Below are 20,891 nucleotides of genomic sequence, written 5' to 3' on the forward strand. Positions count from 1 at the left end.
ATAGATCTGCTTAGTCTGCTGCTCATTGGAGGTCCTGGACAAATGTAGAAGTGTTGGAGTGAGAATGCTTGTTTCACAAGTATTGGAAATAGATCTCTGCTCATTGGTCAGCAATGGAGTGGGTTTTCATCCCGAATTTTAGGCAGGGCAGACAATCATAGAAGGAAGTGGTCTATATTTCAGGCATGCTGATTGTAGCAAGGAGGATGAAGCAGAATCGGAATTTATAGACTGATAAATCCTGTGAATATGATAACTGAATTCTAAACCCCAGAAGTGATGGATCATCTTGAAGCTTGAGTAAACAATAGGACCTATGTATGAATTAAGATAACAGATCATTTACCCACAGGATGTCTTATCCAAGAAGCTAGAAACATAAATCAGGAAGATTTGTACAAACTGATGAACAGCAAAGAAATAAATGACTACAGGAGAAACTGGGATTTAAATTGAAGAACTGAAATCGCAGAGTAATTCTTACACTCCTGGGCTATCATTAGTCGACTGTACTTTGTAGCATTTCCTTTGGTGAAAATGTTCTAAAATGACACACTTGGCTGAGAGCCCCTTGATATCTTTCTTCTTACCAAAATCTCAGAGATTAGCTAAAGCCAGGGTGTGTTCTGCATTCTCTGCCTTTTTCTCATCCAAATCAATGGCTGTTTTTAGATATTTTGTTTTCTAAACATTCATTGACGAGGTTATTTTTAAAGAATCGTTGGTCTATATTTGCTAAACCCTGTAGGGTAACTGAATTTAAAATCAATTCCAGAGGCTAAAATAGGAGAAGAAAGAGGAGCTCACCTGAAACCCAGCACTGGCATTAAAAAAAAAAAGTCCCCAGGAGAGGCTTTTTGTGTGTCAGGATGTGTGCTCCATCCTTTTGACAGAAGTTTGATTTGATAAAACTATTGATTTTCTGTTTTATGGTTTTAAGAGAGGTGACCAATAAAAAGGAATATAATCAATTTAGTTCACTGACTCCGAATTTAAAAAAAATTAAAAGGTAATTCCTGAGTCAACCATTGGGGTTGTTGAAGATCCTTGTCAATTATACAAAATACCTACAGACAGTTTCACAGGCATTTGAGGATACTTGACCTCAATATGTGTGACAATCAATGTTTGAACAAAGGACTTAAAGTTTTAACATTTTAATCCTATTAAAGTGAGAATTCTTAAACAGTACAAATAGGAAAGAAAAATCTAATTATATAGGTGAAACCATGTATGCTTGTGGTATAAGATTGCACACACCTAAACATTTTCCTTTGTGTTTTCCTCATTATTTAGCAGCCTCCCCTTCTAAGTTTTGGATCACACTGTGGATCATTCTCTCTCTCTCTCTCTCTCTCTCTCCCTCCCTCCCCACACACACTGTGGATCATTCTCTCTCTCTCTCTCTCTCTCTCTCTCTCTCCCCCCCCCCTTCCCTCTTACTGCTCTTACTGCTCATCTCAGAAGTGCAATTGTTTTCTTCCTGGGAAGGGCTTTCTGAAATAAAAAGAAGTATATGCAGATGCAGAAGCAATCTAGTGATCATCTCTCCCATTCCCATAACCAGTACTTAACATGATGGGGCACTCAATAAATTAAAAAGTTTGTGTTCTCAGGAAAAAGCCTTTTCAATATGTCCATTTTTGTCTGTAATGTCTTCAAATATCTGTGCTTAATGGGAGGTTGCAATAAGAAATTGCAAAACCTCCTTTGAAATTTTGATTAATTCATTACTCTTGCAGGACTACAGCATACAAAATGCTTTAGCTTTGCTTCAGTGTTCGTCTACAGTAAGGGTGTCTCAATAAAGCTGTTGGCTTAATGCAATCAATAGTAATGATATGGTGGTGAGGTTCTGGTAAATCTAGCTACAAATAAATTTAATTAAGTCCCATCATTGTTTTGAACATCAGAGAACTCAGGTTTCAAGGCAAGGATTTTGTTTTCATCAGTATGTGGGAGTCCTGCCTGGGAGCCCCTCTTGAATAATTAGCAACTCTTCAAAGCTCTGTCTGCATCATGTGTTCCCTCTTTCATCCCGCAAGTGTGTGGGCAGGGACTGTTTAACCTGAGCCACCTGTGCAGTACATCACAAATGCAGAGGTGACATCTAACCTAATTATGAATTCCTGAAAAAGAGCCTTTCATCCTGAGAGCTTACACATGGCAATGAACTTGAGTGTCATGTCTACATAAGGGAAGACAGTCTCATAAACAGCCATTGATTTACTGTGATGCACTGAAGAAATAAATTCCTCTAATGAGTAAGCTGTGGATTTGCTGTATTAAATGGAATAGAGTAAAACTGTTTTAGTTTACAGCAGACTGAGCTCTTTGGGCCCTTTGTTTCTGCCTCTAGCTTGTTTTTTGTTCACCAAATATGCAACAAAAAGAAAAAAAATAAAGCATTTCAAACATCTCAAGAGCAAATCCTTAATTAATTAAACCTTCACTTTTGCTCTGGATCTCTCACACCCACAAAATCAAACATGTGCCTTCAACAAAAATTCAGCCACCCTTATTTTTTCTTGAGTTTCCATTATGGGCCAGACATTTTATATATTAACAGTATGGAGATGAATAGCTAAGATTCATCTCCTTAATAAGTTCACATCCAAGAAAAAACCTAAGTTTTCCCTAAGTTTTCCTAGTAGCTCAATATGAAGGCTTCCATGATACTGGTATAGAAATGTTTTGAGCACACTGAGTCATAGATAGTCTCAAAGTTACTTTACAGAAGATAAATGTTTTACTTCTGTCACCCATAGTGAATTTAGTTTGCAGTAAAAAAAGATTAGTTTTGCCAGTAGTGCTTGATTCAATTTAGTTTTTTGTTCTAGAGAACTTCAAGAGGCAAATTCATCAAGAAAATATGAAAGCAAAAGACATTTTCATTTTGTCAGAAATAAATGTAATCTTATTTCTCATTTCTTCTAAATACAGATTTTTTGTTTACATGATCCTTGCTGTGTGCAAGGACCTGACTTTTCTTCTATTAAATTCCCTGTCTTTCAGGGAGCAACATAAACCCAGTCAGTCTGCTTAACAAATCTAAGATAGAACTTAGGTATCTCTGTCTATTCAATGCTTGACAAATTATTGCTTCTCATAGATATTTGGCATTTTGCTACAGCTGTTTTTGTCTGCTGGATTGTAAAAGAAAAAGGGCCTGTGGCTTCATAGTACAGTGAAGAGAAAAATATGAGGCTGAGAATGAAAATGGCTTTATAGTAAACATTTAATTAGTATTATTCATGAATCCTCACCTATGATGAGACTACATTAACACCATTCTCCCTGTTTTACTGATGAGAAAAGAGAGTCTTAGAGTGATAACCTAACTTACTGGTTCATGTAATTAGTAAATAGCATAGCGAAACTCAAACTCAGGTCTCACTGGCACAAATGCATGCTCTTCATGACTCTGTCATTTTCACTAAGATTAAAGTGTGCTGATAGTTGGAAGCAAAGACATCCATAGAAGCCCCTGCTTAATTTGATATCCTCATCCATTTGGTGCTGCCAGGGAATTGGTGCTCTGCCTCAGTGAGAAAATTTGTCCACTTCCGAACTTTGATGACTGCTCCCAGACTTCAATAGTTTTGTCACTACAAGAAATCTTACAGATGATCTACTTCTTATTTCTTTTAGGGAGGAAGAAAATAAGATTCGGGGAAACCCTCTGTCACTCAAGGCATGCCAGCTCTCCTATCCACAGTTCAATGCTCTGTTATCCCATTCTCACTGTCTTCACCTTTAGGAACCAGTTCACGAGAATGAAAAAAATCTGCCTTCTTACCACTCAAAGGCATCCACATGAATATATAATGTATATATACAATTGGCCTCTCTACCTGTGGGTTCTGCGTCCATATATTTAATCAACTGTGGATCAAGAGTAATCCAAAAAGATTCCATCTGAGCTGAGTGCAGTGTCGTACTCCTGTAATCCTAGCACTTAGAAGGATGAGGCAGAAGGACCTTGAATTTGAGGTTTGCTTGGCTACATAGGAGTTCCACATCAGCCTGGGCTCCATAGAGAGACCTTGTATGAAGTATTAGAAATAATCTAGAGATGACGTAAAGTGTATACTGTGCTGAGCACAGGTACTGTGCATATACTGTGCCATTTTAAATAAGGGACTTGAAAGTCTGTGAATCTGGATATCTTCGAGGAGTTCTGAAACCAGCCCCCTAAAGACACCAAGGAGCAACTGTGTGTGTATAGGTGTGCACATCTGTGCATCTTCTACTGGAATACTTAAAGTATCTTGAGGTTGTGGCCTTAAACTGAATTGCTTTAGAATCTTTGAACATTTTTTAGAGTTATTTTTATTAATTTGCCTGTTTTTAAAGTCCTCTTTCTCAATCAATGCTGTTGCTAATGTGGGAAAGCACTTGGCCAAGCGTGTTAAAGCCATGACAGATGGAAAAGTTAACAGACCTGAGTGTAGATTGAAGGAACTTCAGGAGATAAGATAGAGGTGTTTTTCCATGTGGCTTTGGGATCAACTTCAGTTTTTAGAAAGCAGAGTTTGTTTGTTTTTTTTCTCTTTGTATTTGCTTTTGGGTTTTGTTGCTGTTGTTTTGTTGCATTTGTTTGTTTTTCTCTTTCAAGGTCATTGCAAGGTTTGTGGATAAATTACATCTGAATATAAATAGAAACCACTGAAAACTTTTCCATGAACACATTTTCCTAACACAAATTCTATTTTTGCATTATAGTTTACATTTTTTTCTGTTGTAAAAATAATGGCTCAGGAAACACAAGCACAGAAGTCACTGTCAGGTGCCAGACTCTTAGTCTTACCTCTCTGGGAGCCGATGAACTGAGAGAGGACTTCACCAAGCATGGCAGCCATTACTGTAGCTTTAATTCAGTTCCAGTCTGTGACTGGTGCCCATTGCTGTGGAGGTGACCACAGGGGGAGTCAGGAGGGCTCCAGGTCTGTCTAATCCACTGGTTTAAACCATTAAGCAGATAATACAAGGGCTTTAGGGGCCAGTACCAGCCAAAGCAAAGCAGCTTATTCTTCATTTCTTAACATTGCATCTCATGAATCAAGGACAAATACTAACAAAGTAGAGTCATAATAGATTATCTGCTTTCATGTTTCCATATCTTTATTAGACAAGAAGTCAGGTGTTTATCTTTGAAACTTTTGGGAGGCCTAATCCAAAACAACTTCCTTTTTTTACTTGAATTCTGAACTGAGAACCACCACCAAAGAGAAAGGCACACAGGGGCCACACACCACTTTGATTGCCAATAGAGCTGTTATTGAAGTGCACAAATCAGCTTTAATTCTGAAGCCCAATCCTAAGACACTTACTCATCACTGGTCCAGACCTTTCCATCAGCAGAGTTGGATGTGGGCTTCATTCCAGCCAACAGCAAAGCTTCTTATTCCTGAGTCATTCCTAACTGTCTGATAAGTCCACCCAGCTGCTCTGCAAGAAGTTTTGGGGCAGAAAGAGGCAGAAGGATTCACCGAGTGGTGTTTCTGCCACATGTGAGGAAACTTGAAGATGGAGAAGAAACATTCCCACACATCAGGGGCATATATGAGCATTTCAGGTCCAGTGCTTATTATGCTGTCATTGTAGCAGGCTCTTTGCATGTTGGATTACATAACCTTAAAAGATTTCACTCCATCCAACCCTAACAAGAACATTGTGTAGCAGTTAATTATAGCTATTATTTATTACCATTTTGCAGTCAAGGAACTGGAAGCTTAGAGAAGTTACCTAACTTGTTCAAAGTATAATAACTAGAAGAGCTGGGAGTCAAATACAGTTCAGTCTAACATTTTTTATTCATTTATTCACATGTGCATACAATGTTCCCTCCCTCCGTCCCCCCACCCCTGCTTCCAGGACAGTCTAACATTCAAATCTGGTCTCCTCTCATCCCCAGTTACTTCTCATTTTAATAAAATTGATGATACTTATCCAAGAAAATTATATTTATTTGAAAATCATTCTGAAGCTGTGTTGATGGAGAGTTACTGGCTTACTGATAGAAAACTTATGTCCTGGGTTTTAAATTTTTTACTGTAAAATAATTTTAGACCTACAGAAAAGCTGCAGAAGAGAATTCATTTCAGCCCTGTACTTCCCTTAATGTTAACATTTTCCATAACCATGGCTTAATCATCAAAACAGGAAATTAACATTGTTGTAATGCTATTAACTAAACTCCAATTTTACTTAAATTCCATCATTGTTTTCATTATTGGCTGTGAGTTTCTTGAGGGTAGGTATGTTATATTAATTTTCATATCCCAGTGCCCAATGGTAAGTCTGACCTAAGGTTGGAGGTCACTGATTGTAAGGTAACCTGGGTATTTCTTTGTGTATACGCATCTCACAAGAGTTGAAGCAAAAGAAAAAAGTCGAGGGCTTTAATTTGAATGAAGGTTACTCAGAACTAAATTCCTCATTAGATTTTGTGAGCACAGCCCTTTAGAACTGGGAAAATTTTTCATAATAAAAGAGAGTATACTAACAAGGTTGAAAGAAAACAGTGGTAACTGCAGATGGGGCAGAAGGCTATCTTATAACATTCACTTTGGTGTGTGTGTGTGTGTGTGTTTGTGTGTTTCATCTCACACCAGAAAGTGAAACAGCAGTTGCTGGCAGTCTGTCCTGGGTTTCCAGGAAGGCTGTAAAGCTTGAAAATTAAACCAAATCATAGAAACTGTCTTATTTGCAGAGGGATCCAAGCAGACTTCTAAGGCTTCTATTTTCTTTCACACCAAATTCAGTAGACATAAAGTTAATAAAGTGAATTTGTTATGACAGTGGTTTCTGACAACTTCAAAATGCAACAGTGTTTTATTTGAACCCTTATAACCTAAGAATGTAAAACCCAGAGAGAGGCAATATTCATGGCATCCCCAAAATGGCCATGTTTTTTTCTTGCTATTTTTTCCATCTTCTGTTAACTAAACTTTAAAATATTAATGTGACAAAGTCTAAGAAAGCAAGAATGTGTGAATGTGTTGGGCAAAACTATTGTACAAAACTATGAAAACTTATTTTTCTCAAAAAGTTCAACTTTTTAAAGGTTTTCATTAATTTTATTGTTGTTTAGATGGAAGACGTCATAGCACGCATGCAAGATGAAAAAAATGGAATTCCCATACGGACGGTCAAAAGCTTTCTTTCCAAGATACCCAGTGTCTTCTCTGGTAAGTTTGCTTTCAGCACAGTGTTTCCTCAAGCACCTTTCATGTAACTATTAGAAAACTCTATCCCAGCTATTCACTGTTGAAATCTCTCTAGCTCATTATGGAATAACTACTTACAAAATGCCCAGGACACGTTGATTATCTCACTAGAATTGAGAGTAAAACAAAAAAGAACATGAAATCAAAAATCATGACCTAACACTAAGTTAGCTTGGACAGACAGAAAGGAAAAATGAAACAACAGAAAAAAAACCATGAGAATAAATAAAGGCATCTGAAACAATGTCATGCTCATTGTATGTAGAAGTTAGGAGGGTGAAAGAAAAGTAAGTGAGAAGTCAGGAGAAGATGCTCTCAATTTGAAAGATGATGAGGAGTCAGTCCTCTGCCCAGGGCAGGCCACCACCAGCCGTACTTGCAGAACTGAGCTGTGACCAGGCTGGGAGAGCAGGAGGAGAGGTGGGTGAATGGAGGCAAGTGAGACTGTGAAGGTCTGAGGAATCTCACTCGATGCATGGGAAATACGGAGACATTTGCACTCTTGCATAAAGTGTGACGGATGTGCTCAGGATGAATGGGCATTCAGCCAGGGCTGTGGTCACCGTGGTAGGTGTAAGGCCCTTGTGGGAACATTTTGGCTGCCGACATCTGGGGAGTGAAGGAACAAAGAGGAAAACACATGAAGACATGGCCCGACATTTTTATTTTTAATTGGGTGACTGAGAGATAAAAGGATCATTATCAGAAATAGGGCACGTTTACCAGATTTGATTGGCAGCAACAGGAGAAAATGGATGACAAGTTAAAAATCTGACTGTAACTCCATGAGGCAGTGAAGGCCCCAAGGAGGACACTGGGGAGTGCTGGGCATGGACCAGCACCGCGGTGGCAATGAATGATGGAGTCAGAGGTCAAAGTTGCCAGGAGCGTGTGTGTGAGGGCGCTTGGGCAGGACTTCTGTGCACAGATCCTGTGGTGCTTCCTCATGAACCAGGACCAACCTGAGTGATAGGTAAGCAGGCCCAGCTGTTAGTGTGGGAGCGCTGTGCTGATCTCAGAAGACAGGGAGGGCGGTGCCGGCTAGAGGAGGATGACACTGTGCTCTGATAGAAGTGCAGTCCTGCGCCTTCGACTGCTCCCTCTCCAACTTGTGACCTGACTCATTACTATCCTACTTCCAGGCCATTCCAACTGTTAAGTTATACACATTTTTGTCAAGAGCAGGTGATGGTGCAGAGTCGACAGTCAGTCAGGCACTAAATGAATTAACTTAGACAGGAACTAAGTTGCTCATACGCACACTTTATTGCAGGGAGTTACAACCTCACCCCATGGCGCCTCAGCCTTCCCCAAGCTGTGCTCACCTTTGCGACCTGTTCTTAGTCCATCGGTAGCTGGCTCCGAACTGGTCATGGTTAGTTCTCAGTCTCCATACCCCCCCAGGATGCCCAGGGAATCCGATGGGCCCTGCGGAGTGTCTGGTCCACTTCGTCCAGGACTGCCCCCGATAGGCGTGATGCGAGTTGCTGGTCAGAAGGAAGTGGAGTTGGTCTCTGGCGAGTGGAGTTTAAATATTCGTAGCAGGCCGGTTTATGGGCACCAGCTTAGGGTTAGCTGATCTGCATATCAGCACCAGCTGAGGGTTGGCTGATTTGCATATCGGGCACCATATGGTGTTTGTTTACATCATAGGGCTTACAAGTGCACACAATAATTATTTTCCAATAGGTTTTACAATGTATTATATTTTTATATACTTTTTCAATATGTTTAATGCACAGCCAACATAATACTCATAACCATTTTTGTTTTCTGTTCTTCCCCCCTTTCTCTCTCTCCCTCTTATTAAGGGCATGTGCCACCACTGTTGACTTGCCTTTCTTTTGTTTTCTTCCAGTACTGGGAATTGAACCCAGGTCCTCAGGTGTGCTAAGTAAGCATTCTGCCACTTCAGCCATGTACCAGCAATGCTTCTGCTTCAACCTCATAAGTAGCTGGGATTACAGTCATGAACTCTGCTGCCTTTATTACAGTAGTTATTTTTGTATATGTCCTATATCCCCAGGTAAAGGACTCCCTGCAGCCAAGGACTCAGAGTAAACTTTGTACCTAACCTTGTAAGAAAATATTTGTATTTATTGAGCAGAGGGGATGAACATATCTTCTTCAGAATCCACACAGATAAATGCACTAGGTTGCTGGTTCACCCATGCATGATCTACCGAAAGCCATTCTAGTGCAGGAATTTTTATGACAATCCACAGGCTAAATAAAAAAGATTTATTCATCATATTAAGCTGGGCTACAAGTTTGAGTTATTTACTCCACTGCCATCAGAAATTTTTGATTATGGTCTTCAGATTGCAATACCTCAGCGATAATCTGTTGGAAGAATTCTCTAGTGATAGCATTAAGATCTTAATGGAACAGTAGGATCAGGTGTATAGATTGAGAATGAACTGTGGAAATCTGCTTACTTCTTTTAATGTTTTAAAATAACAGTAGTAGCTATTAAATCAGAAGGATATAATACATCATATTAACGCAATTAAGTTCAAATTTTTGTTCTGTGTTCCCTGGAGTTTTCAGTAACTTTCTGCCTCATGGATCAGTTAGATACTTTGTTATAGATTTAATTGGTAGATCTATCATGCCTATCTCAAATTATTATGGTCTTAATCTCCATCCACCTTACTTGAAATTTGCAGTCATTTTTAGTAATTTCTCTCCCCAGATCTTCACCGTGGTCTCTGGGCATTGTTAATTTCTCTGTCCTTTGGGGCCCAACTTTCATCCTGTTGCTTGATGTCCTGGCTCTTTCTGCTTCTGCTTTCTCTCCCTTTGTCTCCCTAATGTTCTTCCACAGAGCTGCTAATGAAACAAGGGGTCTGCTTAACTTCATCACCCTTAGTAGACCCACAAGTCCATGGTGACAAAGACCTGTGATGTGTGTAAAGGAGGGAGGTTCAGTCTTTGGGGACAGGAGTCACTCTTTGCTATGGGCCATTGCACAGGAGAGAAAATATCTCATTATTGTTCATCCAACTACTTCAGATATCCATTTTTGTTCTCTAACATGTGGTCCATGGACCAAGAGTGTCAGCATCACCTGAAAACTCTTTATAAATGCAGTATCTCAGCCCACCCCAGGCCCACTAAGTCAGAACTGTAGCTTTAACAGTCAAGTTTAAGAAGTAGTGACTTAAGGTCACCCACAGAATCCAGGCAGCAGGGCTCACATTTTATCCAGGCACTGGGCACAGTGGCCACATTGCTTGTGCAGCTCTTCTTTTTTTCCTTTCAAGAGCTCTGATCATCTTTTCTGTGATCTGTCCTCAATCAAGGGACCCCAGTCCCTCTAATGGCTTTTTTAAAGTTTTTCTTGAGGGAAACAGGAGGATAGGAAAACATGTAGTTCCTCTTACTTTCTCTACTCCCAAGTCAAGAGCCTCAGCAACCTCTAGGACTGAGGATGTCAACAGTGTGGGATGGATGGGCACTGCCCAGTTCCCCAGGTACCACCACATGTCATGGTAAATATGTGTCATGGTGGCCAAGTTACACCTACCTCCACCAAAACAGTAATTAGGTGTTGAGAAAAGGCTGATGCAGTTCTTCCCCTGCATCTTCTGGGATCCAGACCTAGATCATGTCAAAGAATCCTGTTACAAATATAAAAATACCTAAGAATGCAATAGGCTTTTTTTTTCCTGCTAAGTGGTTTTTTTTCCTCAGCTGAACATTTATGATTTTGCTAATTTTTTTTTGGTTTACTAATTTATTCTCCTGATTTCCATGATCCAAAAACAAAGGGAAAACTTTTAAACAGAACCTCCATGCTAGTGAGGATGGGTCCAATCGAATCATTGCATTGTGTTTGTCCCGAGAACCTGCAGAGAGAGTGCACATGACCTGGTGCCTCTAAGCCAGAGAATAAGGTCAGCCACAGATGCAGAACAGAGCTTGTCCGCCAGCTTTTGCTGCCCTGGGATTCTGAAGAGATTTCCAGAACCTCAGTGAGTGTGTGTGCGCGTGCGTGTGTGTACTTCTGCATAAGGTTATTCTGCCCTGGACAATGGTCAGGGGCAGGGAGATGGGGAGGCAGCTTATCTGCAGATTGAGGACAATACCCATGAAGAGAGGGAGCAGGGAGGATGAGGAAGAGCATGCTGGGGTCCCGGGGGCGGGGCCTTGCAGCTCTTGCTGCAGAGCTCTCCAGAACACAGACCTGCAGTTGGCATTGGTCCCTCATCTCACCCAGCCTCCTCCATAACACCTCCACGTTTGCTTTACTGTGTGCTCTACTGTCCTTTTCTGTTCTAGACTTTTCTCACACTACTATTCAAGTTATATGCAGAAGTGATCCCCCAGACACAAAGTCCTTACAGTGGCAAAATAATGGTAATTATAATGGTAAGTATGCATAGATAGTGTTGTGAAAGGGAATTTCACATTCGGGGCTGGAACAAATGCTTACCTGGAACATAGCTATGACAGATTGATTGGGGCATGGAGGTGTGTGCAGGAATGCAGGTGTTGGCACTGCTAGTCTTGGATGAATGCTACCAGTATTTTCCTCTAGGATTTTTATTCAGTTGAATAGGTATTAATCAAATACACACTATGCTCCAGTTAGTCTATTGGATTTTGAGGGCTAATATTTTAATTTTACTGGAGAAATAAACAGATTACACTCAATGTTTGAGGGAAGGATAGACTGAGTTCTGTGAGCAGAAGTTTAAAAAGTCAGTTGTGGGAACAGAACTGTCCGTGTACTTGCACTTCACGATTTGATTCAACAACAAACCAGATTTAAATGCACGTAACTTCTGAAACAAATACCTTTACAGGCTTTGGGCATGATGGTATCAAGGATTTTAAGACATGCTGCTGTGTGATTATTTGTATACTCTTTGGTAATTTTTGCAAAATTACAAAGACATTTATTTCATGTTCTTTAGATTTCTTATACGACCAATCAAATAAATTTTTAATAAACTACTAAGAAAAATATGTCTTTGAAGATAAACTTGACTTTTTCCTCTGTTTAAAAAATGAGAAATGTATAGTCTGTATATTTTTCCCCTTTTTCTTGGGTTTCCAGGGAGTTCATTGATAAACTTCATGTTCCATTCCTTTTTTTACCTGACTCTTCACTGACATATCCACCTTCCTTTTTCTTCTAATAGGACTTTGCCTGTCTTTTATTATTGTTTTGATTTAGGATGTGCAAGGGGACATTAATATTTGTAAATTGTTTCAAGTCATACTTTGGAAGCAGTTAAGAAGTAAGTCCTGAGAAATGTCTAAGACAGGTCTGTGGTGTGTTAAGGAATGATTCTGCCCACAGTCTTCCCCATTCAACTGTGGCTACATCTGAAGGGGAACAGAAGCACTCCATCACAATGTAAAATACAGTCGGATTTCAAAAAGAGTTTCATAAAAGTGCTTGCACAACTTTTACACAATTGCATCTTCAAACTAGGAAAAATATGCACAAGGCTAAAAATATATTTTCAGATTTTGCTGAGGATTTTCTCTAATGGATTCTTTAGGTCTTATTGTTGCATGATAACTGTTTCCCTAGAATTCATATCCTGTAACTTGTGGAGTTTATTCATCTTTTCATCTGGAAATCTTTGGTAAAGGAAGCTGTGACACTCGTATCAGCTGAAAATCCTTTGTATTTAACTCTGAATGCGAGCAGAATAGATCCGAATCCAGACGGAGCACAAAAGTTTATGAATAATACAGGAAATAATTAATTTCACATCCTAGGGTCATTTGGTTCATTTTTGATAGGATCTTTTTTCAGCTGTGCTGTTTATCTTGTCTACACTTGCATGAATTAAAACTAGCAACATGGGCATTCTGCTACTTACTGAGATGTTGAAATAGTGCTTTGTGCTTTATTTCTAGATACTATATTTCATTTTAAGAAAATCGAATATCATTTGGATATAGATATTTGATTCCTCATCATGGATGCTCTGTAGGGTTTGAGGGTGTTATAACATGTAAGACTCCTTCAAGTCTTGATGGGAGGAATAATTGCTTTCTCAATAGTTTAATGTTATAATAAAGTTTGAATAAGCCCTTGAGGTTTTTTGTGGGGAGTAGAGGTTTGTTTTTTGAAACAGGGTCTTGTTATGTAGCCTAGGCTAGCCTCAAATTCATGATCCTTCTGCCTTAGTGCTGGGATTACAGGCATGTACAATCATACCCACCTGAGCAATTTTCATGACATCTTTGGAAGAACAAGTTAGTAGTTTGAGAACCTATTTTGTAGTTACTATCTTTAAATAAGTTATTTTTTGTCCTTACAATATTTCAAGGTAATTATTATTTACCTTTATTTTATAGACACAGAAATGGAGTATCTGGGAGTTGAACCTTTTGTTTCAATTTTGCACCCTGTACAAATATTTAAACCACAATGAATCCATTTCAAAATCTCACTCTCATCCTCACCACCCCATCGACTTGTCCCTTGTGTGAAGTTCCTGTATTGTTTCAGTAAAACAAACAAATACCCATCAGAATCTGTAGGCTCTGGGTACCAGAATCTGACATTTATCTTTTAAGTTGTACCACCTCTGGATGGAAACCTTTTGGAGTACTTATCAAAAGCACCTGAACTTTTATTTCCTCAAAGTGTCAGCATCACCTGAGAAGCCCTCTCATTTCTTCCCCTCTAAAATTTGGAGATTAGATGCAATGATTTCCATGTTTCCTTTCCATGTAAATTCATAAATCAGAGCAGAGAGCTCAGTGAAGGAAAAAGAGTAGAAGGCACCTTGATTCAGGAACCCATGGGCTGGGTGTGATGGTGCTCACCTGTGATCCCAGCACTGGGAAGGCCAACGGTTGCCAGAGCAAGGCTGTCCTGGGCTACAAAATGAGAGTCTGTCCCCAAAAAACAAAGTTAAAAAAAAGAAAGTTCATGATAGACAATACCATCACCAGGATGACTGCCCTTGTGGAGATCATCACAAGGAAATTGAAGCAGTGACACACTGAGAAAAATCTCACTGTTTTCTTTCTCGATGCAGTGTCCATGTGTCCATGGCTTTATTTTGAATTTTATGTTCTCTTCCAAATACGTATTTCTTGTTCATGTCTGTTCTCTTAACTGTTCTCATAACTCCATCAAATTCAGCTTTCTATACAATATTCTACTTGGATATCTCAAAGAAGTCTGGCACTCAGCACTTTCAACACGAGATGCATTGTCTTACCATCAGCCCTTTTCTGTTCTCTGTCTCAGTAAAGAGCATGTGTGCTGGAAACAGCACAGTCACTGGACTCTTTCTGTGGCCTCCTCTTCTCCAGTCATTGACAGCAAGGGCTGTCGATGTCTTCTTTGAAGTAGCCATCAAATTCTTTGGGTTAGGACAGTCTACTCCAGTATTGCTCATCTCCATTCCTGTGAAGTACAGAGTCAACTCCCAACTGGTCTTCCCATTCACTCCACCCCTCACCTTCACTTTCTCCACACCAGTCACGTTGCTGTTTTCCAACTGACTAGTGAAGTCCTTCCTTAATTTCAGGGTGAAAACCAAAATTCTTAACAAGACCTTTGTAGGAAAGGAAAAACTTTTCCTCTACCTTCTTATGATCTGTTTGTGGGACCTGCACATTAGATAACAAAGACAGATTAGCAGGCGACAAGGATGTGAGTTGATGCTGATATTTTTATCATGCGTGGCGGGGGGGGGGCGGCTTCATAAAAAGGTGAAACTTGGTTAGACTTGGGGGTTTATTTTAACAAAAGATGATAAATTGTGGAGAACTTAATGAGAAAAGGGGTTTGGGATTCTAAGGGTGGCACATTGAGGGAAAGTGATTAGGAACTATCTGGGAAAATAAATAGAAGATACAGCTTGTTTAAAAAAGGGTGTTTATGCAGAATCATTTGGTGTTAACTCTTCATTCATGGTGAAAGGACAGTCTCTTCTTCCTGTTACTAGCATACACCTTTCTTGTAGGAAATTTATGCTGGAGGAAAATGGAAAGTTCTTCCTGCATCCACTATTTATCAACTGCCTTCAGCTCAGAACAGTCAGTGGGCCAAAGGGCATATTTGGGGTCGTGACACATCCTGCTTTTCTTCAGCCCTGAGCCCCTCTGTCCCTACCTACACAACCTCTTCTCATAGGTTCTAGCCATAGAAGTCACGTTCCGACTTCACTTTTCCATGCTCCCTCCTGCCACGAGGGCTTTCCGAAGCTGGACTTTTTCCCTCTGTCTCAACTGCTTTGCACCCTTTTCCTTTTTGCCCAGTGTAAACATCTTGTCTTAGGTCATGCATGCTTTCATAAAGCCACATTCTTTTCTTTCAGAGTGCTCTATTCCATTTTATAATTATTAACACATTCATGGTAGTGTCTGTCTTCTCTGCAATAGTGAAAACTGTGAGAAGGTTCTGCATGCCCCCATGGAGGCGTGCATTCAGTATTTGTTACATGGATGGCTAATCATGGGGTAATTTTTAGTGGGCATTTGTGTTGACATGGATTTAGAAAGTGGTTACACTTTCATGATTGTGTGGCTTTGTTGACATATACAAATTATTTGATTCTTATTCAAGTAAATAAACACTTTCTCTGAAGGTATTTTTCACCACATAAATCACATGTACAAAATCATGAACATCAACTCCTTACCTTCTTTGAAAGTGAGTATTTGGAGCTGGCCGTACTGAAGGACAGTGGCACTCCCTTGTTAATAAATTTCGCACGCCTGAGTGCCGGCTCTGCCATAAGCATTGTCAGACTTGGAGATAGAGAGGAAAGACCTCTCTTCTGTCCTGGAGGACAGAGACAGTTAACAAGTGGGAGTATTTCCACAATTAAGGTAAACCCAGATGCTGCAGAAACTTATGGATTCCCACGTGGGCTCCTGGGGGTCAAAGAAATGTCTTAGAGAAAGTGACATTGGCGCCTCATTGCACAGCATGAGTCAGACTCACCCAGACAAAAGGGGAGCTGCTGGGTGCCAATGCGAGGGCATAGGGACCTTTGGGGATGTCCAGTGTACAATGACCTTCATGCAAGGATGATGCGATTGGAGAGTGCAGGGAGATGAGTCCAGAGAGGAAGGTGGAAGGGAGTAGGTGGGGTTTCAGGAAGTTAGAATTTCATCCTGAAAGAGTAAGGAGTGTTTGGTAGTCCTCTGCAGGACTGGATAGTGTTCCGGACCTCACACGTGCTAGGCAAGCACTCTACCACTGAGCAACAACCCCAATCCTGTTGATAAGTTTTAATCAGGAAAATAGCATTATTGGTTTTTTAAAAACAGAATTCTCTGAGAAAAAATGGTAGAGAAGATCAATTTGTACAGAAGGGAGACAAGGCTAGGGGCTGTGGCTGCGATCTCCAGCAGAGATTATACAGGCCTGACCCAAGGCAGGCCAGGGGACTCAAAAAAAACCAGGCTGTATAGACTTTAGAAAGGAGTTTGTTCTAATTCAGTGGAAGGACTGAGTGCAGAGTAGAAGACAGGTGAATTAAGATAAGAGACATTGGCAACATTGACACCCATGGTTGGATCTTGAGAATGAGCGCTCATGCTTGGGACACTCTTTCTTCATGGAGGTGAAAGGGAAAACACAATATTAAGTTTCAGTACTCATAGAAATACTGGGGAACTGTCCAAGAAACTGTGAGTTATACAGGTGTGCAGTTCAGAAAATTTGCAAACCTAAATATTTAAAGAAGAAGTAGATGAGATCCCTCTTGAAGTTGTGCTTGTGATGAGAAAATCAGAGGACCATAGTCACTCACCTTTGTGAAACAGGAGCATTTAGGGGAGAAGAAACCGTGCTCCTCTACATTTGCTCTTAGGTCCTGGACAGCAGGATTGTTTGGCTGGGTTCACTTGGAGCAGTGGGAGACACTGGGCCAAGGAATATAAAGACCTCATTGCATGAGTGACCAAGAATCACACTGCCCTGTATTAAGATCTAGCACCAAGGATAAGGTCTACACAGGAAGTCCAAACTCTCCACTAACGTGCTTTATTAGAATGGGTCATGATCTGAGCACTGTGCAAGTGTGGGGGAAAAATCATCCAGATGCTTGTAGTGTATAAGCTTATAGTCAAGGTTTGGCCAAACCTTAGGAGACATTTCTAGAAATAGCTACCACTATCTCCTTACCCCCTCCTGACTGACCCAGCTGAACATGCAGCGTGTTTGCTGACCGATGCTCCATGATGTTCCCATCTTCCTTACTGCCGTTATTCTATAGCATGAAGAGAATAAGGCTTCACTGTTGGAAGAGTTCCATTTCTTTCCATGGATTGGCTAGAAGCTTACTGTGTTTCCCATGTAAGCCACAGCAGCAAGCTCACATTCATATGGTTTCAAACATGGTACGTCAGTTTTCTGACATGAAACTGGCCATATTCAAATTGCTACACTTAAAGGCAACTTAGGTTTTTTTTTAAGTTAATACACATAAACAAATAATAAATCATCATGAAGAACTGTCATATAGAATATTGAAATAATATATGGGAGTATTTGGGTATGATTAAAGAGAAATACAAAAAGCAGACAGCACGGTACAGGTGTAAACAACAACTTTCCAAAAGTGTGAGGAATTCAAACTGGTGTTGAATTAGGTGTTGATTGAACCTGAAATCTTAGGATTCCTAGATTATGTCAAAGTATACTAGACAGTGAAAATTCAGGCTAAGAAAGAGGCAAATATTGCTATATGTGAAGTTTCAAAAAGTTAGGAAGAAAGATCCAACTTAGCCACATACTTATTTTTTAAAATGCAACGTTGAGTTTTGGAAGAACAGCTTCAGCACTAATGGATAAGTCTATGAAAGGGACCCAGGCGTCACCAACAGTCTGGCCCCTACTGTCACTACTCCTTCTTGCTCCTTGGATTAAGGACCTAAGGTCTTGAGCAGGGTGGAAGGATGTGACAGAAACAGAAAAGTGACGAAGCATATGAACATGAGCTTGCTGGCCCACACGTTACATCAGGTTGATTTTTTGCCATGTACTACCCAACGTCAAGACAGACTTGACAGAGCTTGTAAGCCTGAGTGATTAAAGGGTAGAACTTGGTACTAGTCCTGTGATAAAAATACATGCTGTTCAAGAAGCTTGTAAAAACTACAGATAATGCATACACAAGAGATGAAAGAAATTTATTCTTATTTTTGATGTCAGTAGACGTCAACATTCAAAATTTCTAACTAGTGTTTGTAGAGCATAAAAAATTAACAATAAATGGAAATAATATTGTAGTTATTACAATTTTTATAATGACTTATTAAACCTCCAAGGGTTGGATTAGGCCTGGTTTAGACATTATCTTTCCTACTAGACAGTTAATCTGTTGCAAGGCCTCCTAACTGGCTACATTGGATGTGCTGTGGCATCTGGCATGAAGTTTTCTTAGTAGATTCTCAAAAGGTATTTGTTAAATTCTTAACTGTGATCTTCACTAATTAATAATCATTCCCACATTGGCACTGCACTCTTTAACATATTACAGCTTTTCTTCCTCACAAGCCATGCATATCTCACATTGAAATCTTGCAGGGGGATGAAGAGGTTGTTAACTGTTCTTTTCATACCTCGTCATTTGAATTTAATATCATTCCATATTGGTACTGACTTTTTTCCTTAAGTAAGTCACATTTGACTCTGTGAACTAATTTCTTTATCATGCTGATGTCAGTGCTCCGTGGATTGCGCCATCTGGACCATTACTGAGAGAATGAAACAGAAGCAATCTTGCAAATTTGTTTTGGGAGATTTAACTGATGTTGACATACTAAATTTTCATTTTGTAGTAATCTGCTCTGGAAACTGTTTCTCACAAATGATGCCCCATTCCCCCCCTCCACCATGTGCTTTTTTTTTTTTTTTAAAGCAACAGACGTGAAAAGCTTCCTTCTGTTCATTGGTAGGTTGTTATTTTTTTTAATCCTAGAAATAATGGGTTGCTAATGAGCAGACATTGGGGTGCGGCTGGAGGGGTGCTTTACTTCCTTAAATGACTGCATTGACATTGCTTTCTTTTGAGAAGAGATCAAAATTATCCCTAGAGACAGACAGTTAGGATGACACTAAATGAACGCATGCTGGTGACTGAGTCGTTAGTCTGGATGTGTTTTTGTGAAGTAAGTTAGTGAGAACACATCCAAAGTACAAGCATAACCTACTGATTACCACTGTTTTTATCCTGACCACACATTTGGTTTTCTTTTTGTGCCTCTGTCTGTCTTTGAACTCATGTAGGTTTCCAGTCGTCCCCTCCTAATAATCTAAGAGAGAAAACTGTCACACCTGTCACCCCTTTACCTAGAGGCCAGCCTGCCTTACTCATTCCCTTTTTCAGGTCTTCCTACCACTATGCTCTTCATGGAATTCCTCTTACCTGACATTTTGTCTTCATGGGTGAGTGAGAACTGAATGGTAGGATTCTCACTAGGGACCTCAGCCCCTTGGAGAACAGAGGTAATCTGTGTAGTCCTCAGTGTCCAGAACTGAGCACTTACTCAGCCCAGGCTCCATCCAGAGCACTCAGGTTCAGCCACAGCAGATTTCACCTTCTGACTCCTGGGCAGCAGGAAGGGAGTCAGCTTAGTTATTTGCTGTGCTGGCATTGGGTGCTACAGGATGCTTTCTCCTAGCAGGGAACACCAGAAAGATGGCAAGTCCACCATGCTGTTCCTTATCATCATAGGCTGGTTTCTTGAGGGAGAACCAGGAAATCGAACACAATTTTCCAATTCTTTCCAACGAAAAACACCCCCAATTTATGTTTTGTTGTTAGCTTTAGAGTTAATTTTCAGACCACTGGGTATTGTCATACTCAAATGGAAATATTCCCGGAAGCAGCAGTGGAAAGAGTACATAGTGGTAGAAGGAGACCTGGGTTCAAGTCCTGTTCCCAGGTTTCAGATGAGAGCATTGTATTGTGAAGGACAGCTTTGTCTTTCCTTCACCTGCCATTATGAACTGCTCTGGTCTCAGTGGCTGTTGCAGAACTGCAGCATTTACCAAGTGGAAACGCCAGCTTTCCAGACACATTACATTGTGTCCATTGTGTCATCTCTGCAGCTTTGTAATGACAAAGAGGAGTTAAGTAACTCTTCTCAGGTGTTACTGTTAGTAACTGGGTGGCATTTTTTTTTTTTGTGGCAGTATTAGGGTTTGAACTCAGGGCCTTAAGCTTGCTAGGCAGGCACTCTACCACTTGAGCCACTCTGCCAGCCCCTGGTGGCATTTTAATGTAGGTTAATCTAATATATGTGGAATGAGAAAGGTTAAAGAATACTGACTATTCTGTGGTACGAGATTAAGATGTGTGCGTATATATTCATGTGTGTTGATGTGTGAGTGTTTGTGTATGTATCTCCCTCCAGAAGCACAGAACACTATTAAGCAAGATGTATCATATATGAAAAATAATAAGCATTATACATTGTCTTTTATATTTTCATGACATCAGCATATATATATATATACATGTATATACACACACAAACATTTCACACATAGACCACATAACACAGAAATTATATATAACATAAAACTTTTGTGTTCTTTTTCACTCTGCGTGTGTGTGTGTGTGAAATGTCTGATTATGTAAAAGCACAGATCATGGAGATATTTTATATGTACATTATGTATTTTATAGTTTAAATATAGTTTATAATATTGCTTTT

General features: G+C 40.0%; 1 protein-coding gene across 4 annotated transcripts in view; it reads left to right on the forward strand.

The window, feature by feature from the left end:
• Positions 1-20,891, forward strand: part of Rgs7 (regulator of G protein signaling 7) — a 436,200-nt gene that overhangs the window by 202,213 nt on the left and 213,096 nt on the right. For all 4 annotated transcript variants that reach the window (XM_074047215.1, XM_074047216.1, XM_074047212.1 and 1 more), the window contains exon 3: positions 7,097-7,193. In XM_074047215.1, coding sequence (XP_073903316.1) covers positions 7,097-7,193 — 97 coding nt within the window. The remainder of the gene's footprint in view (positions 1-7,096; positions 7,194-20,891) is intronic.

This window comes from Castor canadensis, chromosome 11 (assembly GCF_047511655.1).
Source record: "Castor canadensis chromosome 11, mCasCan1.hap1v2, whole genome shotgun sequence".
Classification (NCBI taxonomy): domain Eukaryota; kingdom Metazoa; phylum Chordata; class Mammalia; order Rodentia; family Castoridae; genus Castor; species Castor canadensis.